Below are 27,990 nucleotides of genomic sequence, written 5' to 3' on the forward strand. Positions count from 1 at the left end.
AATAAATAAATAAATAAATGAGAGTTTCTCTCTCTCTCTCTCTCTTCATTGTCACTCTCTCTTTACACGGGCCATTTTTGCTTGAAATTTGACCCGTGACGTCAACACGAGAATTGTCCGGGATGCCTGAAGATTACACCTGGCTCATTCTTAACGGCGGCAACGAGCACAAGTGCTAATTTGGGCATACTTCTCATCCGTCGGTTGTGATCCGACTGCTGATCCGGATCATTCGGACGTTTGATCTGAGATCTGCGGTACCAACTCATGAGAAACTCATGAGAAGATCATATGCTGAATGTTTTCTATTGAAAAAGTTTTCTACTACATACGTGAAGATCTGGACCATCACATTATGAGTAGTATATTCCCTATCCCCTTCTTTTTTGTTTTGATGTGCTCTTCGTGTAGGAAGATAAGGTAAAATGCCTAAGAGAATTGACAAAAGACGGAATCGTGTTAGAGTAACCCAAGCTGGCAAAGTAGTGGGCTTGTGCTTGTAGTCGAGGAAAAAAAAATCTTGCAGCACAAATTTCCTGGAGTATCATTTACCAAAAATTAAGGATAATGCAATGGAATGTAATGAGTTTTTTCTCTGTAGGATAAAATATTATATGTTGCAAAGGGAAACAGGGAATTGAGAGGCTCGATAAATCCAGAGTAACGTCAAAATAATATTTTAACCTGCAGATGCAGAGAACTGAGAGATGAAAATTGCAGGTAGTATAGGTGAATTGGAGCTAAAAAGAAATGAAAATTGTTGTGAAGCCAAAGTCATTGTTAAGTGATATGATTAAATGATAGTATGCATCTAGATTTATTGGGTTGTGTGTATGGATGACGCAAAGATCTAAATCGACCCTAATGCTTTTTATTTGTTTTGACTTGCGAGAAGCCTATGTAAAAATACATGAAGGTAACAAAAAAGAAATAGTTTGAGGCTGTACAATAGCAGATTCAGCAGATGAATTGGCCGTCATTGATTGTTGCCCCAATCTTTCATTGGACCTTATGATTAGTCATGGGCACTGCTTTGACTAGTAGTTTCCATTTGGAGCTAAAGGATGCAAGAAGAAAAGAATGCTAAAATGATAAGGAAGACGTGGAAGATGAAACGGAACATCTGAGACTATTAGCAAAGATGGATCATTTGTTAACCCATCTAAGATTGTGCCTTCTAAGTTTAATAAGACAATTGGTATTGTTTTAGATGATTTGCTAAAGCATGCAGGGTATACAGAAGGTGAAGACATTGTGAACAATACAATATCTACTTGCACTCTGATTTTTACTCTTAAGACTCCAATTGCGGTGATAATGATGGTGGTATGGGTGGCTACACTAAGGTACGTGAGTTGGTTGCCTTGACATCAGATATGGGGGAAGTTACCATGACTAGGATACAAATCTTCGTTTCGTATGTAATATTATTTCTCATCGATCGGTTGTAATTTTGTCCAATAGAAGTTTACTTGTAAATTGATATATACTCCTTATGATACCCAGATACAAATAATACTACACACGTAGGTATGAGAACGGAAATACAATTCCGCATTTTTTATATTCTAGGACACAAATACCTATACTGGTGTCTCATACCATAAGACACAAGACATGTATAAATAAGATGGGGAAATGATAAATGCACCCTTTTTCATTACTTGGGACAGCCAGCTGCACTTTTTCTATGACTGCAAGATGCTGTTGTACATCACATGCGCTTGTGTACATCACATGCGATGGATTTAAGGGATTTGATTGCCATCGTACACTGCAGCTGGGCGTCCCAAGTAATGAAAAGGGGTGCACTTATCATTTCCCATAAAATATCACAAATCTTAACTAGATTTAAGTTTAACTTAGAAGATGGAACTGATAGTAGATTTAAAATAAATATCACAAATCTTAACTAGATTTAAGTTTAACTTAGAAGATGGAACTGATAGTAGATTCAAAATAGCATTTATAAGACTCATATGCTCAAAATTATAATTGTAAACATGTGACAATAGGAAGCAAAAATAAGTATCATTATTTCGAAGAGAGGGACATATGTTTCAAACGTTATGGTTATTTTGGCAAATATGTGACGATAAGATCAAAAAATGATTATAATTAATTCGAAGTGGGTTACATATGTTTCAAGCATTATAGTTATTTTGAACAATATAAATTAGGCCTACAAAAGTATAGATATCGTAGAATGTCGGATATGGTATATTAGGCCTACAAAAGTATGCGGGTACCATAGTATACTCCAGAGGTCGGTATATTTACCGGGGAACTTGCATGCAACCAATTTGGAAACATTTGTTCCAAGCTAGGAATGGATGCTACCTATGCTCCAGCATGGGGGAGACTGGCTGTTAAGAGTTTAAATTAGACATATGTAGAGTTGTAGTCTATGTTACATGGATTCTTTTGAATGGGTGAAGTATCCGTGTCGGATGCATGTTGGATTCCAATACTTCATGATTCTGTATGATATTTCTAGATCTCTGTTATCTAATTTTTTCTAAATAAACTACCACAACTTTACAATTACCACTTGTTTTGAGTTTTATCCATCCTAATAGTAAGTTTCCATATGGAAACCAAATATTATACTGACTTCAATGTATTTAAAATTTTAATATATTATCTATTATAACCATAAAAAAATTAAAGTTTAAATTTATTAAAATATTTTGGTGAATCTATGAATCTTTCCTTTTGAGGTTTGCCAAATAGGACACTCGATATCCATGTCGAATTCTGACATCCATACCCGTACTGATGCAACATAGGTTATGGTGTACTACTTTTATGCAGAGTTCTTGATCTTATCTTAATTAGACAAGTTCCATTATGGATGGACCCAATGTCATTTTTTTGTAATGAAATGTTAATTGATTTTTTTATAAAGCATCAGTTCATGGGGATGGGGATTTTGCCCACATGAAATTCTTCCCATTTCGCCTTTCTTTTCTCTTCTACCCTTCTCTTTCTCCCTTCTCTTATTTTTCTTAGATGTACAAGATGATGATGGCTCTTTACTTAAACAGATTTCGTACTCGTTTGAGTCATAGACATTGTCCAAGGAAGGCTACTCAATTTAAATTTATGATTTCATTTTGCTTTGCCATGCGAAAGTGAGTGGGTTCTATTGATATTAAGAGATTTAGGAAATCTACAGAGTTTGGATCATCAGAAAATCATCATAAAATTAAAATTGAGAATCTTCACTAGCAGACCAGGAATCACTGCAAGGTTAATTAGGCTTGTAGGAACTTGTCCCTAGCTACCTCATGCTCATCTTATGCAGGCCGCTACTTCAATGACTGCAAAATTCGAGCATTGTCTGGGATTTTTTTTTATTTCTATAATTTCATCAGCCCAAATTATAAATAGAAAGTTGACTCTCATTGCGTCAGTTAATTTCCTACATTGTTCTATAAGCTTGAGGAAAATGGGTCTATACTTACTATTAAAATTGTATCCAATTTCAATATTAGTGGTTTTTCCTTACTGAGGGCAATTGTGCAGTTAATTCCCTTGCTGTCTGTCAATATCTTTCTCTTCTAGAAGCATGAGATCCTTCCGGCAAAGCAGCATGTTGGGAAAGGAATGGATGGTTATGTGGGTTTGTTTCTGGTGATCTTTATCATTTTTTATTTACATTTAATTTCCTTTGGCACAAGTTAAATATAGTAAATCACTTCTTCAGTTTAGCATTCTGAGATCAATGAGATTTGTAGGTATGAGATTTGCCTAAAAATTGTGCATGCCAAGTATGATTTTCTGATGAATTTGTCACTGTATTGAGAATTTTTTGGGGAGTGATCATCTAGCCGAGAAGAGAGGTCACCCACTCCAAATCGCTTGGGTGGTAGGAGTAGAATGGATGCTTGGATGCTAAGCTGGCTAATAGTATCGTTAATTTAGGCCTTCAACAGATACAACTAGAGACGATACCGACTTTCCCCATTCCCTTGCAAGCAAAAATTGCAAATCCCTTCGATTCATGCTGTCATATGATCCCAATTTGTTCAGTTCTATGAGACCACAAGGGGAATGTCATTGGTGAGTTTTCTGCTAGGTTTCCAAGGAGTGGATCTTAGAGGTGACCATTTGGAAATGCATTAGGTGAAGGGTGCACCATGCTGTTGAACCACAACGAACAGGGGGCCTGATATGTCCTTTAGCACCTGAAGCTGGCCTGTCGACTGGCCATATTAATGGATTCTTTTAAAAAATGGGCAAAGTACCTGTGTCAGGCATCTCTCATATTACAATATTTTAGGATTCTTTGAGGGCGAGCCTTGGCACAACGGTAAGGTTGCTCCATTGTGACATGGTGGTCACGGGTTCAAGTCACGGAAACAGCCTCTCTGCAATGCGGGGGTAAGGTTGCGTACATCTAGCCCTCCCCAGACCCGGAATGGCTAGTGGGCCGCCCTTTTTTGAGGCAGTTCTAGATTCCTTTTATATGTTTTTATACTAGAACCACGACTTTACAATTATTGAATGTTTTGAGTTTTTCCCATCTTAGTAGTAAGTTTCTTATATGGAAATAAAATATTATATCCACCTAACTTATTGAAATTCTCAATATATTGTTATAATCATGTGATTATTATGTAAAAAAATCTCAACTCAATTCAACTCAACAAAGCCTATGTCCCAAACTAGTTGGGGTCGGCTATTATTATGTAAAAAAATAAATTTCAAAATTGATTAAATTATTTGGGCGGATCCATGAATCATTCTTTTTTAAGTTTACCATCTGACACTGTTGGATGGGAATTTCGTTCCTATACGAGGAACTTGATATCAGTGTCATTGTCGTGATCATGGTTCCAGTCCCTACTCGCTAGATGTTTCTTGTTAATAAGCTCAGTGCTGAAATCAATGTATGCTTTTGTCACATTCCTATGAAAGAGAGTGAGAAAAGAAGAGATGTCGATGGGGGAGGAGTGAGAGTCGGTGGAGTCTTTCTCATTGAATCAGGATGTCTGTCATAAAAAAAATGTTGCTGGGACTATACTATTGGTCTCCCTCTTGTTTGGTTTGGTAATGAGCCAGCTAAACCAGCAGATGGAGATAGGCTAGAAAGAAATAGCCTGAGTACCATTGATCTTTAAATAGAAAGATGTGGTTGAACCAACATCTTGATATCACTGTGCTTAGTTTGAGATGGTTTATGGCCTTCTCCCAATGCACTGACTGAATCTTCTCCAAATACATTAGGTGGCCTCTTTACAAGGTAATGGAGTGATGCTATGGAGACATTCCACACGGACTGTCGATCTCAAGTTTCCGGTCATGCAAAAGGGCAGAAGGGAAGGGAAGGGAGAGGAGAAGCTGAGATTTCAGTATCCCCTTTCTCCTCTCCGTTCTTGCTTGAAAACCTTGCTAAGAACTTCTGTACAACTTGAATGTTAGAAAGATGAGATGGTGATGGGATTTTGGATTCTACCAAAAATGATCCTTATTTGCAAGTAATAATTCCCCCTTAATTTGCTCCATATCGTAATTTCAAATAAAAAGGGTTCTTTCAAATTTCAAACTGACAGTAATAACAATATTTTCTGACGAGGTAGGAGGTCTACTACTATTCATTTGAAATCGAATGTTATTTCATACATGCCTCAACTCTTGTTTGTGGGAAAACACTTCTAAAACGGGATCCCGTTCAGAAGATAAAGACGACGGTACGAAACGGGTCTACTAGTATTCTTTTGAAATCGAATTATTTCATACATGTGTCACATCATAATGCCCGCTCACATTCTTGTCTTCTTGCAAATGTGTCACATCATACGGATTTTATTTTTGTCAAACGGAATCCCGTTTATGCTTGTGAATGAATAGTTCACATGGAGGAGGAGAGAGGGAGAGGAATGCGTCCCTTGTCCTGGAGGCTCTTGACTGTTTCGTACAGGCTTTGGTCGACCGGGGTGAATTGAAGACCCAGTTCCTTGAGCCGCTGGTTCGACAACTTGTATGGCTTCACCCTCGGCTTCACCTCATCTGAGCATCTGAATATGAAAAATTGCAAAATCAAATCAACAGCTGGCGTATTTTGGACTGAACTCAGGTGGGTCCCTTCCTTGGATCAACCTAAGGTGAGCCCACTATCTCGCCCTCATGTAGCATTTTCTTGGTACCGACAATGATAGGAATATCTGAGCCGTTAATATAGTAGGCCCTACAATAGATGGGCCCACAATATAATAAACAATTGCCCGTTCAATGATCAATCGTACTGTGAGGTGACACATCTGTTGAAGACCACTCACTCGGCCCTCAACTTTGTAGCACGTAGCATATGAATGGTTCGGTTCTTAATGTCGCATCTGATGTGTCGGCTTCAATCAAAAAACAAAAGAGAAGAAAAAATGAAACCCATTTCACAGTCACTCATTTTCACGAGAGAAGTGCGGCTAGGGGTGCAACTAGGGTTGGGTTGAGTCGCCCTCGTTGAAAAAAACAAATGAAACGAATTTGAATCAACCTGATTTTAGTATGGACAGGGTAAGAAGCGGCAAAACAATAGGGAAAACTAAATCTTAATTTGAATGGAGTTTTTTCCCCTTGTTCTTCAGCCTTTTCTTACCATCTATTCACTAAATCTTTCTAATGTCTCTCCCTCTCTCGCCCTCTCCCACCATTTGCCAAACATGGCCTTTGCCCATACAGGAAAATACGTCCGTCATTACATGTGCTTTATGAGAAATTATATGATGAACGGCCGTATGAACAAGTACTCATCATATCATCCTTGATATTTGACCCAACAGTAGCTCTAAAAAAAAACCCATTATCCCATCCTTGATATTTGATCCAACAGCAGCTCACTTCTCACTACTGTTGGATCAGATATCAAGGGTGATACTTCTGTCGTACCGCCTTTACGTGTTTATATGGCCGTTCATCCTATTATTTCTCGTGTTTTATTCAATTCTGTGAGAGAGAGAGAGAGAGAGAGAGAGAGAGAGAGAGAGAGAGAGCTGACTTGGTTGGAATGGGATAATGGGGGTAGTGCTTTGCGAGTATTTTGACGACATCGCCTCTGTGAATGACACTCTCTGCACAGATGTAACGCCCGGAGGCTGAAGGTGTCTCGTAGACGAGTATGTGAGCCAAAGCCACGTCCTTTACATGGACGTAAGCGTGCACTGAATTTGCATATGTCTTTACCAATCCCGTCAAATACTTGAGTATGTGGGCAATACTCCAGTTGATCGTTGGCTGCAAAACCGGGCCCAGACAAATCGCCGGTATCACCACCACCAGATCAACCCCTCTCTCCTTCGCCACCTCCCACGCTCCATACTCTGCCATTGTCTTCCCGTAAACATACCAATTCTGTCCATCAATAAAACCTTTGCTTGTGAAACGTAACAACTAATTACTCCAAAAGCTTAAGTTGTTAGAGTTGGTGTTATTTAATCATTTATACTTCAATACTCGCCCTCAAGTGTGGCCTGACTAATTATTCGAAAAGCTTAAGCTGTTAGAGTTGGTGTTGTTCAATCGTTTATGCTTTAAAAAAAGGGACTTTCTAGGGACCATCGTGAAAAGGCATTTCACTGACGTTCTGTTGCATGAGAGAGCAACACATCATCCTATGTGGTTGCTTTCTCATGCAATGCTGTCCACGAAATGCTTGATGTAATGTTCCCTAGCAAATCCCTCAGCTAAGACGGCTCCCACTTAATCCAACTGCCTAATCTAGCTAAGTTACCTCATTTAACCCACTTGCCTAATCTACCTCTAAGATGATCTTACGATTTATTTCAACCCAATCCAAGAGTGAAGAAATCTTGCATATTCTATCACAGATAGAAAACCCCAGAAAATCACCCCTGACCTTGGTGTTCTTACAGAACTCGAGATCACTCCAGCAGCTCTCGTCGACTACCTTATCCTGGCTCCTGTTGGGGTCCATGTAGACGGAACCGATGGTAGATGTGAACACGACGCGGCGGACTCCTGCTTCCGCGGATGCAATTATCACGTCCTTCGTCCCCTTCACAGCGAGCTCCCACATTTTCTAATTCATACAGCATGATCCAAAGAATGAAAATCAAAACCAAATCCCAAAAACCCTAGAAAAAGAGAGGAAAAACTCACGGGATTGTCCGTCATCGGAGAAGCCATGTGGAAAACTCCATCACATCCTTTGATAGCCTCGCGAAAGCCTTCATAGTCGAGCAGATGGGCCTTGCAGAGAATCAGCCTCTCTTTTGCTCCTTCAAGCTCCTTCAAGTGAGAATTCTTCGGATCATCTGAAAAACAAAAGACAAAGAGCGTACGTAGAAATCCCAGCAAAAGAAAATATATGAAGAAAAGAGAAAAATATATACCTGGGTTTCTGACTGTTCCTTTCACTGTATATCCTCTTTCTAAGAGAAGCTTCACCATCCAAGAACCTATGTATCCTCCGGCTCCCGTTACGCAAACGGTTTTACAGGAAAGCGAAGAGCCTTTGGCAGACATTATGACTTTTCCTATGAAATTTCCGTTTTTCTTCTTCCTTTTCCTTTGGTTGAGGGATAGATTTATACTGCGAGAAAATCACTGTGGTGCATTTTGATGCCAACCGATATTTGTGTGAATGTGACTTGACGCCCCTTGAACCTTGTTCCATTGTGTGTACTCCTTTCTTGTGGTAACCCTTGAGTTAGCAGCAGCCCAAAAAGCAGTGGGGTCCAAAAAAACGTGCTTTAAAAAAATGCTTAAAACATGATTTTAATAATGGGATTTGCTGAGATCATCACATAAGGTATTTCTCGTGAACCAGCTGTTGCATGAGAGAACAGCCACCTCAGATGAATTAAACGAATAAGCCAAAATCTAAGCCTATGTGGCTGCTCTCTCATGCAGCAGCCGGCCCGAGAAATGCCTCATGGGATGGTACCTAGCAAATTGTGAAAGTGTTTTATCGCTACTGATATTGGCACTATCATGTGTTAATAATTACGCACTGTAAATAATGTTTTATGGGAATAGCTACCGTCCATCGCAAAAGGCATTTAGCGGCTGGTCCGTCGCACATCAGACTAGCCACCTCGTGAACGAAGACGACAGCTTTCGTCTCCATTCATGAGGTGGCTGGTCTGACATGCAGCAGACCAGCCGTGAAAAGCCTTTTGCGATAGACCCTAGCAAATCCCATGTTTTACAGCTGCAGTACCAATAACAGTAGCCTTTTTTTTCCGTAAAAAATTTAAACGGGGTATTAAACAGCCGACCAATCAAGCACGTATTTTTTTCAAAGGTGAAAAGTACTTTTTGTCCTTACCTCAAAAGAGACATTATGCACCACAAGCCCCAAACAACAGTGGGCCACCCCACCGACAAAACTTGTCTTTTAAATGGGGCTGATATTCCCCCCCTCGCCCCTTGACGGCTGGCTAACGTTAAACGTTAGGAAATGTCACTTTCCCACTATTTGACCGGTCTCTCTCCACTCACTCACTCACTCACTCTCTCTCTCTCTCTCTCTCTCTCTCTCTCTCTCTCTCTCTCTCCATTTAACCGGTCTCTCCCTCTCTCTCTCCACACACACAGCAAGAACAGTTGGTGGGCCCAACAGAAACCGTTGGTGGAATGGTGGGCCCATCTTTACACAAGGTAGGCCCCGCCCATACCACTGTAGGATAATCCAAACCGTCCATTTGATGGGCCATAAATGTAAATAGGTTGCGTCCAAAATATCATTTCCATAGGCAGATCCTAGCCCTCCGATCTAAATAGAAACTAAATCTTATACAACCTCTATAGATTGTAGGGTTGTGATCATCCTATGGAAATGATTTTTGGGGCACAACCTATTTACATTGTGGCCCATCAAATAAATGGTTTGGATCATTCTATGGAGTTGGTCGTAAAGTAACATTAAGGCCCGTCCACAACATAGGACGATCCAAGCCGTCCATGGTTTGGATAATCCTATGGAGTTGGTAACATTAAGGCCCAATCGTAGGCCCCACCGATTTTTTTTCAAATTGAAGCGTGCCGTCCACAACATAGGATGATCCAAGCCGTCCATGGTTTGGATCGTCCTATGGTGTGGTTCGTACAGTAACATTAAGGCCCAATTTAGGCCCCACCCATATTTTTAAAAATGAAGTGTACCGTCCAGACCATAGGATGATCCGAGCCGTCCATTTGATGGGCCATAATGTAAATGGGTTGTGCCCCCCAAAAGGGTTGGCCCATCAAATGAATGGTTTGGATCATCATGTGGTCGTATTTCAGTAACATTAAGGCCCATCCACAACATAGGATGATCCAAGCCGTCCATGGTTTGGATAATCCTATGGAGTTGGTCGTACACTAACATTAAGGCCCAATCGTAGGCCCCACCGATATTTTTCAAATTGAAGCGTACCGTCCACAACATAGGATGATCCAAGCCGTCCATGGTTTGGATCATCCTATGGTGTGGTTCGTACCAATTTAGGCCCCACCCATATTTTTGAAAATGAAGTGTATCGTTCAGACCATAGGATGATCCGAGCCGTCCATTTGATGGGCCACAATGTAAATAGGTTGTGCCCCAAAAATCATTTCCGTAGGATGATCACAACCCTAAGATGTAGTTTCTATTTAGACCGGAGGGCTAGGATCTGCCTATGGAAAAATATTTTGGGACGCAACCTATTTATGTTTATGGCCCATCAAATGGACGGTTTAGATTATCCTATGGTGTGGTATGGGCGGGGCCTACGTTGTTCAAAGATGGGCCCACCATTCCACCAATGGTTTCTGTTGGGCCCACCAACTGTTCCTGTTGTGTGTGTGGAGAGAGAGAGAGAGAGAGAGAGAGAGAGAGAGAGAGAGAGAGAGAGAGACCGGTCAAATGGTGGGAATACGTTAGCCAGCCGTCAAGAGGGGAGGGGGGGATATCAACGCCCCTTTTAAATAGTTTAAAATGAGTTTTACCATGGTTTTAAATTTCGACCGAAATCCGAAATTTCGGGGTTGAGACCGACATTGAAATCGATCAAAACCGAAACGGTGTCGAAATTTTGGTTTTTCCGAAATTTGACCCAAAAAATTTGTTTTTTTTAATATTAATTTAATATTTCACCAAAATTTAATATTGAATAAAATATTGGTTTCGGGTTTTGTACCAGATTTCAGTCGAAATTTCAAAATTTCAGGGTCTGAAACCGGTACCAAAGCCAAAATTTTAAACCTTGGTTTTTACTTAGGCTACTGATATCGGTACTACAATGTTTTTTTAACTGTGGAAACGTGTTTTAGGCTACTGATATTGCTCTACCATGTTTTGATAGTTGTGAAAACTCAACTTGTCTTTTCTTTTTTAATTGGCTTGTGAGAGCTTTTGAGAACTGTGAAGAATCTTTTACATCTGTTTAAATAATAAAAGACAAGATGAGTTAGTGCAATTATCAAAACATTGTAGTGCCAATATCGGTGACTTTCTTTTTTGAAAAAGTTTTGAACGGGGTATTAAGTGGCAAACCAATAAAATGCTTTTTTAAAAATGCTTTTGCTAATTATGATCTAAACCACTCATATGTTGGGCCCTGATGTAGATACAGCGTGCTCTGAAAATCTTCTCCATAGGAAGATGCTAACCCTCCGATCATGCCCGTGGAGGTTTCTATACTGTGTGCCGTCCATTTTAGACCTCCAAAAATCAATATTGATAATTTATCAATGGAGACGGCTGAACAAATCAAACAAGTTCGTTTTGAAGGAATATGAATCTATTTGATTAATTTCAAAGTACAGATATTTATCAACTTCTTCATTTTTTTTTGTTGGGTAAGCTGAGGTTTACCGGTTTATTTGATGGCCTTATGTAATAACCGGTAAAAATATATGTACTGGACTCTATGTAATAACCGGTAAATATATATATATATATATATATATATATATATATATATATATAAAATAAATAAAAATGGCCTCATAGGTGGGTAATCATCGGCCATTACTCATTTTTTCCCAAGTTAATCGGGCATGAGGACATTTGGCATAATGGAGCTTACGCGATTCGAACTCGACGCTGAGCATGGATTGAACGGCTTCCTACCACTAAGCCACCGCCCGAGATGTCAATTAGAATGAGTAGATATACTTACATATATTAAATATTCACAATAGTCACTATTCAAAATTACTATGCATTGACACTATTTACATCACTATTCATATTTACCAGTCACAGTAGGACCCACCAAGTACTATTCACTAGTGGGTCCCACACAAGCGGGTCCCACTGATCACCACAAGCGGGTCGTCCTACCACCAGTGGGACCCACCGCCAGCGGGGCCTATCACTAGTAGGAACTACTGCAAGAAGGACACACCGCAACCACTTTCATTAACTCATTGACTAAGCGGGTGAACTCCACAACCACTATCATTAATGAGTAGTTGCACTTTACCGACAAAAATAATAATTAAATAATATTAATCATTCGGTTACTATTCGAGCAGCCTTTACTATTCATTTATTTATTACCTTTACTATTCATATATTTTCGTAAATACATTTAAGACAGTAGTTGAAAAAGTTGACAAAAGTTACGAAAGTTGTCGTTCCCTATTCAGTGTCACTATCCATTCACTATTCAGTCACTATTCAAATACTATTCACGTCACTATCCACTCCAGCTTTCCCTATAAATATAGGAAGAGAAGAAGAAGAAAAACAGAAAGAAAGAGAGAGAGAAAAGAGAAAGAGAGAAAAGAAAGAAAAAGAAAGAGTGTGAAGTAAAAGTAGAGAGAGCGAGGAAAAGAGAAAGAGGTAGAGAAGAAGAAAGGAGAAAGAAAAAGACTTTGGAAAATCACTTTTTCCTGTTAAAGTAAGTCTTTAATATGCGTCCTTTTAAAGTTGTTTATCATTGGTAGGTTATACCACCTATGTTAGATTTTGTTTTCAAATATGGGTCGGTTCTACTACCTATGTTAGATTTTGTTCTCAAATATGGGTTGGTTCTACCACCTATGTTAGATTTTGTTTTCAAAATATTTGAACGGTGAAGCTAGCATAGAAGCTGTAAAATAAACTTCAATCAAAGAAAGGCGAACTGTTGAGCATAGTAGCCGTAAAATAAACTTCAATCAAAGGAAGGTGACCTGCTGAGCATAGTAGCCGTAAAATAAACTTCAATAAAAGAAAGACGACCTGCTGAGCATAGTAGCCAAGAAATAAACTAAATCAAAGAATGGTGAACTGCTGAGCATAGTAACCTGTGGGGTCCACATGAATAGTAGCATGTGGGGTCCACATGAATAGTAACATGTAGGATTCATATGAATAGTACATGCTGGGCCCCATGATCTTAAACTTTAACAGAAAGAACACTGAACACATGGACCATTATTTTGGACATAGATGGACATTACATGGACATAAAGGACACTATCTAGACAATAAGGACACTGTTTTGAATATATTAAATTTTTACAGGATATTTACAGTTAAATCCATTCCAAGGTATAAGCTCGAAAAATCTGTGATCGGAAAATTTTCAGGTAGGGGTTTTCCTTTCCTTTGATTCTCTTTTGCTATATTTGATGTAAGGGTTCCCTATCTTCTGAGTCTATTTTTGTTATATTTGATGTAAAGGTTCCTTATCTTTTGATTCTCTTTTTGCTAAACTTGATGTAAGGGTTTTCTTCCCTTTGATTCTCTTTTGCTCCATTGAATATTCGCAATTGTCATAAGAGTTTCTATCCTTATAAGATCCACAACTGATGAGAATCTAAGTGGGATCCTTTCTTCCAGACCCCATTCCTTTCAGATAAATGACTTTACTAATAAAGCTATAATTCTATTTGTATCATTGAAACTTGTTTCCGCGAGATATGTTTATGTTTAGTGTTTATATTGTGATACCCTAATTCTAAATATGGACTGAGTTATGATATGATGACGGGTGGACGTGTTATAGTCCTCCATGTGCATGTGGGTAATGACGACTCTAGAGAGTGTAAATCTAGAGGATTATGAGTCGAGGTACGGCTATGAATGTGTTGAGATATGGCTATGAAAGAAAGCATCTATGCTTAATGAAGTCCGTATATATATTTCTTGATATCATGTTTTGTAAGTTTTCTCTATAAGTTTGGAAAGTATGTTGTGGTTATTCTTTCTTTCCATGTTTATAATATGAGATGTCCTATCTGCAAAATATCATGTTCTTATGAGTTTGAAATTCTACACCACTTGCTGTTTATACCCTACTGGGTTATTTGAGCTCACCATTTTTTCTTGTTTTATTGTTCCAACCCCTAAGTGAAGTAAAGATGAAAGATGAGGAACACTAGAGTTGAATCTAGAACTGTTCCAAAGGACAAATATGTTTTAAATATGTCTTAACTATGTCTTGAATTAAGATGTAATAAGTTAGACGTAATTTCTGTAAACCCTCTAAACATGGTTGTTATATTTGAGATCTTGGGAATAATGAAAGTCTTTGAGATAAATGATGGAATTTAGTATTTAATATTCTCCTACGCCCCGAATTATGTAGTTTTAAAAATCCGGGTCGTTACACTCTAGGTGGGCCCACTCGCTCTTGCCTCTTGTAGGATTCTGCGAGGTTAGGATTCTTTCTCTTTGGTCGTGAAATCGTGATGACATCACCAGAAAAATGGAAATATCTCAACCGTTCATATAGTAACCCCTACCATAGATGGGCCCACAATATAATAAACACTTGCCATATGTTACATCATAGTATGTGTAACACATGGGTCGCAGAACTTGAAATACAACCTAAATGAAACCTAGCTCAGATTCCTTTTTTTTGGAACGAGACAAATGCTGGTAGTTATGCGACACATGTTTGTTTTATATAATTGTATACGCGGCATTTTGTCCCTTGAAAAAGACCGGTGCTCAAATTACTTGTGCGAAATTGCCTGGATACTAATCTTTATATGTCCAATCATACAGGGCCCATATAGTTAAAGGGCGATGATATCTTCACCCCTCTTGCAGTACCCATTCGGCCCTTTATAACGTGATTTGACGTCAAAAAGCGTTACAGTTGCCCACTGCTCACATTATAATTGGGCACCTCCCATTATCAAAACCATTCTCCTTTCAGAAATTATATGGTGCCCGTTCGGGCACGTACGCTAGTGGGGCACTGTGCTTGATATTTGATCCAACAGAAATCCACTTTTTCAACATCTTAAGGGGCCGCTGTTGGATCAAATATCAAGGGTGGATGAGTGTACTTGCCCGAAAGGAAACGGTATAAAATCTCCACCTTTTAGTAGATAGCGAATTTATACGGTCGATAAAACAGTAGGACGGGCAAAAGCGACCCGTGCCCGCGGGTCGACCCGACCCACCTGCAAACTTGTGGGCACGGGTCTGAATTTTAGTGACCCGTCAAAACTAACCCGCAGGTGACCCAACCCGCAAAAACACGGGTCGGGTCGGGTCAACCCGCAGGCACCCGCAAGTCACTTGGATTTTTAAAGGGTGGTGATTTGTTATGCTAATCTAGTTAGATTTTGTCATGCTAATCTATTTTTTAAGGGTTTGATGCCTAAATAGGTTATGGCTGGCACAGTGGGTTGGGATCAACCCTCCGATTTGAATGTTAGAGGGTTGATCACTTGATCCTAACCCTCTATAGATCGGAGGGTTAAGATCAACCTATTGAAATGATTTTTGGGGCACAACCTATTTAGGCTGTGGGCCATCTAATGGACGGTTTGGATCATCACTCATCAGGACCTAAAACAAATTGATCTAATGGGCGCTTTATTCAAAAATAGCATCTGTATGACAGAACTTCTGTATTGATGACATTTGACTAGATGACTTTTTACAGTATTAAAAAAGGCTCTATCTCACAGAAGGCATCCACGTGCCTTCTACTCTCCTTTGCTGGATTCCTTAAACCCGAAGCATACGATTTGCGTGAGAGATTTTTCTTAAAACTAGAAATCGATCGCTCAATAAAAAAATAAAAAAATAAAAAAAAAAACGAGAAGAAGGAAAAATAAAACGCTGTTTTTGGGCGGTTGTCTTTGCCGCCGAGTTGAAATCGGTTCGACTCACTCCTCTTGCTCTTCTCTTCTATTCTTTCCTCACGTCTGTTTTTCCATGTAGAAAATTTTTATCTGTGGAAAAAAAAAAAAAAACTACTGTTTGAATTTGCTGGTGACCCGCGGTTTGACCCGGCCCACCTGCGGGCCGCGCTGGTCACCAAAATTCTGACCCGCAAAAATGCGGGTCATCTCCTGACCCGCACCCGCATCACCTGCGGGTTGACCCGGCCCGACCCACCCGTTTGCCAGGTACTAGGACCCCAAATTGTTTGGGTGATCTAAACTGTTCATATGTTGGGCCTTGATGTAGATAGGGCATTTCCTGAAAATCTTCTCCATAAGATGATCCTAACCCTCTAATCCGTGGAGGTTTTTATATTGTGCCGTCCATTTTAAACCTCTAAAAATCGAAGGGTTAGGAACATCCTAAGGAGAAGATTTTCAGGATACACTTTATCTACATCAGGGTCCAACAAATGAATGGTTTTGACCCAAAAAGAAAATATGTGCCCCACTACTTTTTTATGGCTGCACATGCATGCATGGCCGTCCACCATATAACTTCTTGACATAGATGCATGCCCCAAAAGTTATTTCCATAAGCTGATCCTGACCATTTGTTCTTTGTAGATTTCTATTCAAAGCCCTCCATTTTAAACCTCTACAGACTTAAGGGTTAGGATCATTCTATGGAGATAATTTTGGAGAGCACAACTTATCGAAGTCGAGGCCTGAAAAATTAATGGTTTGAAATCTTGAACGCACTATATTTTTTGTTTTATTTGCATTCCTAAACAAACCCAATACGAAAACTCATTAATTGTAACGCTTCCAGCCTTTACGTTTCAAGAAAACATCAATATTGATCATTTATCAACGGAGATGACTGAACATATCCAGCAAGTTCGATTTCATGGAATATGAACCAATTGATGCTGTCTGTTTGGGGATGATATAGTTAAAGGGCGATGATATTTTCGATTTGGAGTAATTGGTTGTTTGACATGATATCAGAGCTAGTGTCTCGCTATAGGTCTTAGATTCAAAGCAAAACCCAACTACCACTTGACATTACGGTGTAAATACCCAAAACACCCCAAACAAAAATTCATTTCTCCCTTTTAGGGAGGGGCATTTTTGTCCTCTAGTGTTTTAGTTTAATTAGGGCTTCTTAAAGAAAGCCTATAAATACATCTTTTTGGAGTTTAATCAAACCCTAAACTCGTTTTGTTCAGCCCTAAGAGAGGATTTTCATGAGAAAGAAAGAGGAGATCGAGTTTTGGAAGAAGAAAGCGAAGATCAAGATAAGAACTATGTTCTTTATTAATTTATGTTATTAGAAACCCTAAAACAAGAAATTTGTGATCTTAAAAAGATGAAAGAGAAGGTTTTATTTCGTTTAATATGTATCTTAGGATTGATCTCGGTTCCCTTAGGATTTGCTTTGTTATGGAATCTCTACGAGCCCAAAATCGGATCGTTTTGGTTTTTAAAAAAGTTTGTCTTGAAGGGTCGAACCAAAAAGTTTAGATTAATTTTACATTAATTATATGTGTCGATTTGAGCATGAAATTAGATTAGTTGGATTCTTCTCGTCGATACGAATCCAACGGACCTTACCACGCGCGAATCGGAGCTAAAACGAGAAAGTATGGTCCGTAGAAGTTTTGGTAAAATCGGAGATGAATTTGAAATTATTGCAAAGAAATTATGAAACTTCGAAAATTCATAACTTCTTTGTTTCTTGTCCGTTTTCGACGCTCATGTACTCTACGGACATGTTAGAAATGAGTACTTTCTTTTAAAAATAGTTTCAAAATTTTTTGGAGACTCTATAAAGATGATAATTTCAAAATACTAAAAAGAACCCTAGGACAGTTTACCGATTCTTTTTCGAAGAGGCACCAAAGGATGCGTTGTGTCAATAGGAGTATTATATGCCTGATAGGAGTAAAATTAATGATGAAACTCATGGAGAATATTCATACTCTTGATTGTAGGTAATTAAGATGAATTTAAAAATGAAAGCATTCGTTAGTGGAGGTACGTAATTTCGTACTACTTTAGTGATATGATTCGCCATTGAATGATATGCCTTTTTGATTTGTAACTCTCTAGTATCTTTGAATATGTGAAACCTGTGATAACTTTAGCCTTTGATTTGGGTCTTGCATGCTTATCCTTTATTGACTATTAAATTTTGTACTTATTGATAGCCTATGATTTTCGATTAAATATGTGACAATTTTGATATAAGAACATTTTGATCATTGTATACGCAACTATTCTGAAAAATCTTGTGGAACTAATGTGAACCACAATCTTTGGAACTTTGTGCGTACCTTTGGACTTTGTGTATATGTGGACACCTTTTGTGAGGCTTAGGTATATATGTGAACTGTAAGGGCCCACACCAATGGGGGTTATAAGTTGGCTTTTAGGTCCCGTCAGTGGGTGCTATTCGCTGACCCTGTCAACAGGTATATCAACTCAGAAACTATTTCGAACCGCGATCAGTCGGATAAAATAACTTGCTTTTTGGGCTAAACCGACGACCTTTGGGTGATTTCGTACCTTTTGATCGCTTTTAGTGATCTCTTAAGACTTTGTGACTCCTCGTATTAAGACCCTCTCTGATGTGATACTTTGAGATATGACTTTGTGAGCTTTGTTTCTTCAGTTATTGTATTTGTATCAGTCACCTCATGTGTATCTTATACCATTTTCGTTTACCAATTGACCCTCTCTCTATAGCATGCTTTGACCTCACTTTTGTAGTGCGCCATTATGTAATGAGCTTTTTAGCTGACTGTGGTTATATTAACATCAGAGTTTGAACCTCGTTAGGTGAACGAGGAAAAAGAAGCTTAGTTTCAGAACCGTAAGAGCTTGGAGATTTTATTTAGCTTATTTGCTTTTATGTCAGACAACGAGTATTGGTAAACAAAAGTGTAGGACTATGTCTGTGTTTATTTATTTTGATTCATGGGAGAGTTGAGATTTGATTTGGCTATGTTAGGTCCAGATTATTTGAGATTTTGATATTTTAGTTATGGAATGCCAAGTTTATTTCTGTTATTACTTTGTAGCCTTGTATGCTTGTGGGATTTATCTTGCAGGTGTACGGCGCTGCCACGTCCTATGCCCAGGGTGGGGTTTGGGGCGTGACATATGGCCAACCCAAAAGAGGGGTGGCTTGTGAGGAAGGAAGTGTGTTAAGTATAAATGATTAAATAAAACAAACTCTACCAGCTTAAAGCCTTTGGAGTTATTGGTTGTTTCACACCAGCCAACAGAAAGTAAAGAAGGGGGGAAATTACCTGCGTTTCTGATGGTTCCTTTCATTGTGTATCCCCTCTCTAAGAGAAGCTTCACCATCTATGAAGCAATAAAAAATAAATCCTCCGGCTCCCGTAACCCAAAAGGTTTGACCGGAAAGCAAAGAATCTTTAGCAGACATTTTGATAGCTCGGGTTTATCTTCTTCTTAGTTTCCTATTCCTTTTGTTGAAGTGGTGGATTTATCTTGCAAGAAAATCACAGAAAAACTGGCGGAGGGAGAAGGTTGACAAGAGTTAGAAAATAGAAGACATGCAATAGTTTTTTTATTCTTTATGATAGAGGAAGGAGGTTTGAACTTTGACGGATAGAAGGGTGAAAACTACTTTTTTGTGCTTACCTAAATATAGCAATACACATGACAATTTATAAAGTCTCAAATGTCTCATGACCACTTTAACAAACTGTAGACACCCATTTTGACCGTCCCCTAATCCCTCCATTTTTGAGCAAAAACCTATCAAATCAGTGAGATAGGACCCCAAATTGTTCCCTAAGCTAGGTTAGGGTCTCACCAAGGTCCCTGTAAAATTTCGTCAAAATCTGAGCACGTTTGCCTAGCGAACGAGCTAAGACAGAGTCGTAGTGCAAATACAGAAAGGGGTTGAATTTATTCTGAGACGGGGGCGAATTTATCCTGGAAAGAACATGCATGGCCGAATAAAACAAAAGTTGTGGGCGCTCCTCATCAATTTTCCGCGCGCCCAATCAACTTGGAGTGCCAATATCCACTTCCAAAAAGCTTATAAATATCATTTAACCTCTTCATTTTTCATTTTTTTAATTAGAGTTTTTCCTAACTAATCAGAGAGAGAAAATCTGAGAGAAGTAGAGAGGAAAAATAGATCTCGAGCCCTAACCCAAATCTTCATCTTCTTCTCCAGCCAATTGACCGGAGTTTCGGCCAAATGGTGGAATGTTCGATCATCTTATTTTCCGTTCTTCTTCAGATTTACACATTGTTTTCGTTTTGTGTTGTTTCTAGATTCCTTCTTTAATTCTATTTCTAGCTCTAGATTTTTTTTTCCTTTGTCTTCTCCAGCTAAAAATCTTTCTCCGGCCATATCTTTCAGCCAAAATCCTACCTAATTTTGATCATACTCCAGTCAGCTGATTTCTCTTATAAGTTTGTTTTTTTCCCCTTGTTTTGCTGGCCTTATCAATATTACAATCATAGATCGAGCTATTGAAACCCTAGATCAGAGTTATTATCATAATTCCTACTTGCTAAACCTTTGATCTAATCTTTCTTCAACTTTCGGAAGCCACATGATTCCAAGAGGTGACAGCTATCATTTTTGAGAAGCTTTGTTCTGGAAAAGGTAAGCACATCTGTTTAATTTCATATTGAGTGATGAATCTGTTGTCTATTGCTTAGACTCTTATAAAATTTTGAAAAATGGAATGTGTGTGATTTTTGTTGATCATCTTAAGAGTTTTACTGGTTTATGATAAGTTTTACTGGTTTATGATGTGTTCTGGAGAAGTTATGATGATAAGAAAATGCTATTTTTGATAAGATTCATAAGTTGTTAGCTTGAGTGTTAATGTCTGTGATGTGATTGAACGTATCTGAGCTTTGTGCGATTTTTTTTTAGGAAATAATTTGTTGTTTGAAAAAAAAAAACGATAGCTGTGGTTAGGATTTGAGAAGTTCATGATTTTTAAGAGAAGTTTTATGTTGAAAATTCTGAGTTAAGAATAATATGAGATGCTCAATTGATAGCACTTGGTCATGTTTTGCTTAAAATCTGTGATGTTGGTCTTCATAACCTACTAAGGTTTACTTTAGATAGTTACCAATTGATAAAAGGTTATATGGTTCGTAGATGTTTTCTTCCAGCAATTATCTGATGATCACGATTTGGTTCAGAATTCTGGTAATCTCTTTATGATCAGAAGACACCTTTTTTTTATGCTCATCTCATGTTACATAGGCGTTTGTTTTTTTAGCTATTGTGATTGTTTATTTAAAAGTGCTAGGAACATATTTTTGCTTTGCCAAATGGTTTCTCATTAATGGTGCCATTAACTGGTGTAGACACCCCATTTTGACCGGACCCAAGTTCGCTATGCTTGGGGCGTGTAGACACCCAATTTTGCTCTGCCTTAAGAAATTAGGGTTTTTCCATCGGTTTTCCAATGTCTTTCCTTCCCGCGTCCGTTTGTTACATTTTTAAATATTTTTGGTCGTTTCCGCCATGTTTCGTATTTTTCCGTTGAGTATTGAGAAGGGTTATTCATGAGAATCCGAGCAAAAGAGAATGTGGGACCCGCTGGTGTGGGACCCGTTTGTGTGGGACCCGCTAGTATGGGACCCGCTAATGTGGGACCCGCTGATGTGGGACCCGCTGGTGTGGGACCCGTTTGTGTGGGACCCGTTTGTGTGGGACCCGCTGATGTGGGACCCGCTTGTGTGGGACCCGCTTGTGCGGAACCCACAAAGTGGGACTCACCATTAGCATGACTTAACTTTCTCTACCATTTCCACTAACTTCATTTTTCCCTTTAAAATAACACCATTATCTTCATTACCATTATATATTCCATTATTCCCACCACCATTCCCACAATTACCATTATATATTCCATTATCCCCACCACCATTCCCACCATTACCATTATATATTCCATTATCCCCACCACCATTCCCACCATTACCATTATATATTCCATTATCCCCACCACCATTCCCACCATTACCATTATATATTCCATTATTCCCTCCACCACACCCACCATTCTCATTATTTATTTCCACCTCTCCACTAAGTTTTTCACTATATAAAGAGAGGTGATGAGAAGGAAAAGATGAGGAAAAAAAAAAGGAGAGAAGGGGAGAAAGAAAATAAGGAGGAGAGAAGAAAAAAAAAAGAGAAGGGGAGAAAGAAAATAAGAAAGGGAGAGAAAATAAGAGAGAGAGAGAGGAAAAAAAGAAAAAAACAAAGAAGAAAGCGGAAGCGATCGCACATAGGCGGGATTTTCGAGTCTTTTTTTTCGGCTTTTGGATTCGGCGAGGAACTCATCACAGGTAGGTACACTGTTTTCAGAATTTTTTAGAATTATTTGGTATATTTTCGGATTTTTGCATGATTTTTAACGAAGAAAACTAAAAGATATACTAAAAAGATTCCAAAAATAATGAAATTTCGTGGGAAAATAATATGATAATGATACATTCTACCATGAATTTTTGAGAATTTTTGGATTTTGTTTGGTATATTATTTTATGCATTCTTTGAAAATTATCATATTTTGGGAGAATTGTTACTGATGTCAAATCACAGATAAAATTCTTCAAATTTTTACAGTATTCTTAAATTCTATACTTCTTGCTTCTGTAAAATTTTCAAGTGATTTTGATCTTGTTTCATATGAGATGTAGTGTTAATTCATAATCTGGTTTGAAATTTGAAAAATCCGAAACTGATAGTAAAACGTTTTCTAAATTCATGGAAATCTCACAGCATGCTATTTTCACTTATATCTTACTACTGTAGAAATTTCATGGAATTTAGATTTCTATTTCTAGTAGTTTCTGTGTTATTTTTGTAATCTGGTCTTATTGTTGTTAAATCAAAATTAAATATGAGCTTAATGTAAAAATCCACAAAATTCATCCCGTAAGCTGCATGGATACCCATCTTACTGCTGTAGAAATTTTGATTCATTTCGAATTCGTTTGCTACAGTTTCACTTGTAAAAACACTCATATGTTTAAAATTGATAAAATCCATTGAAAATCCGAAATTAATTGAAAATCATCTGAAAATTTCTAAAGAACCTTAAATCTCTGTCACATGTTAACTCCTTAATCCATTGAAACAGAAATCTTAGGGTCTTTAGATTTCCCTCGAAAAATGGCCAGTCCATCCATAATCGTATCCCAATTGCAACCAATCTTTGACAATTTAGATATTTAAGCTATAACATGTTATTGGCTCCGAGGTTACTGTCCACGGAAATCCTGAGATCTGCCAGGCAATAAGATGCTATAACCTAAGTATTAAATTGCGCAAGGAAAGAGCGCACGATTCCCTCCCTTGGATGCCATTCTGGGCCGAAATTTGTGTACCCATAGGAGGCATGCTTTGCCTCATTTAAGAGAGTCTTTGACTCATTTGTTTGTGTGATGTTGTTGTCAGTGAGTCTTTGACTTGTTTTTCCATCTCTTTTAGGGAGTCTTTGACTCGTCTATCCTTTAGTTGTTGTCAGTGGAGTCTTTGACTCGTTTTTCCACCGCTATTAGAGAGTCATTGACTCATTTTTACCCTTCTTTAATATTTTTAGTTAGGAGTTTCTCCTTTAGAGTTGTTGATTACTTCGCTTTAATTAGAGGCTAACTCAGTCTTATTAGAGCTTTGCTTGCTTGGGATCTTGGATCGTTTTCTCTCTTCTTGGGACGCTATCTTTCTTGTTGTGGTTCGTCTCTTTGAGACGTTAATTGTTTGTTCGGGGTTTCCCCTTTTGGATTTAGGGCTTTGCCCTAGTTTGTGGTATTACTTGCGTGTTCCCTTTAAGATTGAAAACATTTAAAGGTCCAGAGCATTGGAAAAGCTTTAAAATCCAAAAACATTAGAAATTTGAAACTCAAAAACATTTGAAAACTTTAAAAAAATATCAAAAACATTTGAAAAACATAAAAAACCTTTAAAAAATCTAAAGTGTTGAGTGTTTCTTTTAGAAGCGTAGTTTGAGAGTTCGTTTTCGAACTACGTTGGCTTGATCCTCTTCCGAGGTACGTAGTGCAGCTTGGGATTTATATCCCAAGTCCAGCCAAACTTTTTTTGTAAATAACTATTTTAAACCTTCTTCAAAAACCTTTAAAATCTTGTTTTCAAAAGATCTTCCTCTAGAGTTAAAAGTTTCTCCTAGATAGAGAGTTTTAGAGTTAGGGTTTTTCTTTTGATAGGTTATTTGATTGTTTGTTTGCTGTGTGCTTGTTTTAGAGTTAGGGGTCTGTCCTAGAGTTATAGGAGCGCCTCCGTCCGGTCAGTCGGCGATCCACATCGCCGAGTGATGACTAGAGTAGGATACGCTAGTCCACCCTTGGTTTTCCTTAGGAAATACAGCCTAGTCACACATAGGTTGTAAGAACCACCTGCATTAGCTTAGGGCTAATCTGCATTTAGTTAGGGCATATAGGGTGTCATAAAATCCACAATTCACTGAAATTTAAATAATCGTACAAGAAACTTTAATAACCGGTTCGGTCTTTTAGATCGAGTCTAAGATAGAAGTTTAGGTGTCTTAGGCATCCTAGCTTTGAATAGGCGCGAAGAACTACGTTGCCTTGATTCTCGTGGAGGCGGGGATACGTAGGCTTCTTTGGATGAATACCAGATCATCTGAGGACTCGGGCTAATCACTTTTAAAACTGTTGAAACAATCAAATCACTTAGGATTTTCCATGAAATTAGAATTTTAGGAGAACTTTCACTTAGATTGAATCCAAACCAATTAAGAAATCAAGATACACATTTAGGATTCACATTGAAATTAGATCATAGGATGCATGTCACATAGATAGCACATTAACAAGGAGTTGAATGAGCCATTTAAAATAAATTTAAAAGAGTTAACTTTTGAAATTGAAGACCGATTATCGGGCAGGAATGGTGCATGTGGTGGATAACTCCCCATACCTTCCATTCTTGTAACCAGGTAGCGAGTCTAGATTTCTGGTTAATTATGGGTCCTAGATCCCACATCTAGGTGGCGACTCTGTCAGTCTCTTTTGTGTGGAATTCGGATTGCCTTAGTGATCCCAAGTTCACATAAAAGACGAATTAAAATCAATAATAAAAGGCACACGCCAATCGCGTGGATACGAGAGACCAGAGATAGTGCGTGGCGGCTCGCGCCACCACCCCTCTCGCGGGATCGGGTCCACAACTGGTTTTAAGATCAGTTGGATGCTTTGAAGGTTAGAAATATAATAGATTTGGGAGGTCAAAATGAGGATGTACGAGTACAAATTTCCAAGGGGGAATACAGAGAATACTTGTGGACATTCTCATTTTTGAAAAGAGGGCTGCTCATTTTCATTGGGGATTTGTGAAAAGGGAGCAAGAGGGGACCCTTGTTCAGTGAAGAAATCAACATAAATAATTTAGTTGGGAAGCATATATCAATGAAAGGTTTTTTTTTTAAAAAAAAAATTCCCTAGAAACATTTATCCCATTTAATGTCAACAGGTTTTCTTGTTATTATTAGGCTAATGGTATTTATGATGACTCAAAACCATGTGCTGTATGCGTAAGTTGTTTGGCAATAAAAATTTTACCTGAACATAAGCTCCTTTCCACCTTGATAATGGTAGCCTTATACCTTGACAATGGCAGCCCTTATAGCTTTTATTATTTTCAGCCTTCTTTCTATTACACTCTCTCACTTCTTTATTGGATCAAGCAAATTTGTGCCCATATCTTGGTCTCTGCAACGTTTTTATTAGACTAGTGAATGATTCTTTGATTTAGAATTATGCTGGTTTTTGTGATTTTGAATGGCTGCTTGTATCGTTACAAAGTAATGTGAATATCAGTAGCTTAGTAAGGCTTAGTTTTCAATCTTTTTTGTAAAAAGAAAGAGTAGCCACCTCGGGTTAATGTAATTGTGTTGTTCCCTTTTACTCTCTTTGTTCAAAACATGTTTTACTAATTCTCTATGTGGTCTAGGAGTGCCAAAGAAAAGAGAATCCATGTCAATAGTTCATTGTTTGGCCTCTCATTTAATTCTTTTCAGAATATAAAATGATTAAAAGGAGGGGCCAGAAACATGTAAAAATAAGAAGACAGGGTTGTAGAGAGATCTGAAGGTGAGGAATGGAGAGACAACAAAGAAAAAGAGAGTAGATATCAATACACTAAGAGTGGGCTGTTCAAGGAAGTAAGAGGGTTGGATGTATCAGTTTTCACTTAGTTTGTTTTTTACCCAGGCCATTCCTTAGCAATGAGAAATGTCAAAGTAAATTAGTAAATGGGGGGGTTGTGCATGGAAGAAAAGGACAACATATTATTCGCTTTACAGGGGAGTGAAGTATAAAAAAGATGGTTGCCCAGGAGAAGTTGTGAGGGTTCGAATTCAACATTTTCCATCTATAAATAGAGCAGCTCGCTCATTATTTTGGGGATCTTCATTTTACGAAAATCAGAGAGTTCAGAGAAGGAGGAAAGAAGAACAAGCTAGAATTGTCAGGATCTTAGTTATTGTTTCCATCACAGATGTTTTGCAACCCCGCTCCATGATGATTTCGACACAGGTTAGATTTATTGGCTTGGTTGTTTATATATATGATTCATTGGCATAATAATTTGAAGGTAGGTCAGATTTTCTGCTTTAGATGTTCTATAGTCACAATACATGATTATTCACATATAGATCAAGTCTTTTAATTCGAGTTCTTTTGATTGTGCTGAAAAGTGTCTTTGAAAAATAAGAGTAAATACAGTATTTGATTATATATTCTATCTTTGATTTTTTTTATCATGTTGTGAGCATGTCTTCTCTGAATTATTTTACTGTAAGTATTTTGATGACATGAAAATCAGGTTGTTTTCTTTATTCATTGGCTGTTGTGTTTTTAATAAATATATGTGAATTTTTTAGAGGAATTTTCTACACGTGCAAGAGTAGTTGTTGAATTCCAATCAGCTTCATAAATAAAGTCATGAGTAATTCTAGATATTGATATCATGCTATTCATTTTGGAAGTAATATTTATCTGTTCCAGAAGTTCTAACTTAATGAGAGTGTACCTTATAAGGATTGCCTTAGTCTTTTCAAAGCTATAAAGCTAATCGAAATATAAGATTCTTATGTGTGAACTGTAAAATTCAAGTTGATGATTGTTTGAGTCAATATGTGTGAATGTCAAGGTTTAGATGAAATTATGTAGTGATGTTTAAAAGGGGTGTAGCTAGGTTATCAAAACAGGATAGTGCATGCTGTAATGTATTTGTAAATGGTATTTTCATTGTCATGATAATTGCCTTCTCTTAATTGACTCTTTTCTTTAGATTATCATTTGTACCTCATGAATTGATTGAAATGTTTACTTTATTGACTAATTGATCCATTTTTACGTTATTCTTCATAAGAAAGGAGCAAATATTTTATTGCACTTAAATCGGGTGAGTTATATTAGCACATTCTTATTCATTCTTATTCATTCAGGTACATAGCCATCTATAACATCTTGAGAGAGTATCTTTGTTGCTCAGATTTCACATTGATAATTGCTTTATAACGTAAGCATTTCATTTTTCCAAATACTGTACGCCTATTAGGTATAGGATAGGGGAGTCAAATAATCCTTTCAATTTCACTCAGATAATATATCCTTTGTCATGCTACAGCTGGGTGCGCAATTCTTGATGCAAATTATCAAAATATGTTGGTGCTTATACCTGTAGCCCAATCATATGCTTCATTTTATTCTTTTGTGTGGTTTGGGTTTCTCATACAGGTTAGAGTCTAGTGCTGTCTTATAGCTCATGAAAATTACCCAAAGATAGTAAACCCTTGTCATTGTAAGACAAGGGCGATGAAGGCGTTAGCTCAAGCCCATCCTTAGGGGACTTGCACGGTCCAAGTTGCGCTC

The 27,990-nt window shown here is 38.0% G+C and overlaps 1 protein-coding gene across 2 annotated transcripts; it reads right to left on the reverse strand.

Moving 5' to 3' along the window:
* Positions 1-5,582: 5,582 nt before the first annotated feature.
* Positions 5,583-8,560, reverse strand: LOC143851816 (cinnamoyl-CoA reductase 1-like). 2 transcript variants are annotated; one of them, XM_077361306.1, is made up of 5 exons: positions 8,355-8,560; positions 8,122-8,276; positions 7,910-8,041; positions 7,001-7,353; positions 5,583-6,023 (listed from the first exon to the last, which is right to left on the reverse strand). In XM_077361306.1, exons 1-5 carry the CDS (start codon positions 8,485-8,487, stop codon positions 5,858-5,860), a joined length of 939 nt encoding a protein of 312 aa, XP_077217421.1. In that variant the 5' UTR covers positions 8,488-8,560; the 3' UTR covers positions 5,583-5,857. The 2 variants fall into 2 exon arrangements, with proteins under 2 accessions (XP_077217421.1, XP_077217420.1); XM_077361305.1 differs by having other exon boundaries at positions 7,859-8,041; positions 8,355-8,556.
* Between the last annotated feature and the right edge of the window lie 19,430 nt (positions 8,561-27,990).

The sequence above is a fragment of the Tasmannia lanceolata genome, unplaced genomic scaffold (assembly GCF_043159265.1).
Source record: "Tasmannia lanceolata isolate RefF3 unplaced genomic scaffold, GAP_Taslan_0.1 ptg000018l, whole genome shotgun sequence".
Taxonomy (NCBI): domain Eukaryota; kingdom Viridiplantae; phylum Streptophyta; class Magnoliopsida; order Canellales; family Winteraceae; genus Tasmannia; species Tasmannia lanceolata.

Coding starts and splice junctions, on each gene's coding strand:
- LOC143851816 (XM_077361305.1), bottom strand. CDS start 8,487: ATGTCTGCCAAAGGCTCTTCGCTTTCCTGTAAAACCGTTTGCGTAACG. Junction 8,042..8,121: donor CTCCGATGACGGACAATCCC/GTGAGTTTTTCC, acceptor TGTATGAATTAG/AAAATGTGGGAGCTCGCTGT. Junction 7,354..7,858: donor AGTTCTGTAAGAACACCAAG/GTCAGGGGTGAT, acceptor ATTGATGGACAG/AATTGGTATGTTTACGGGAA.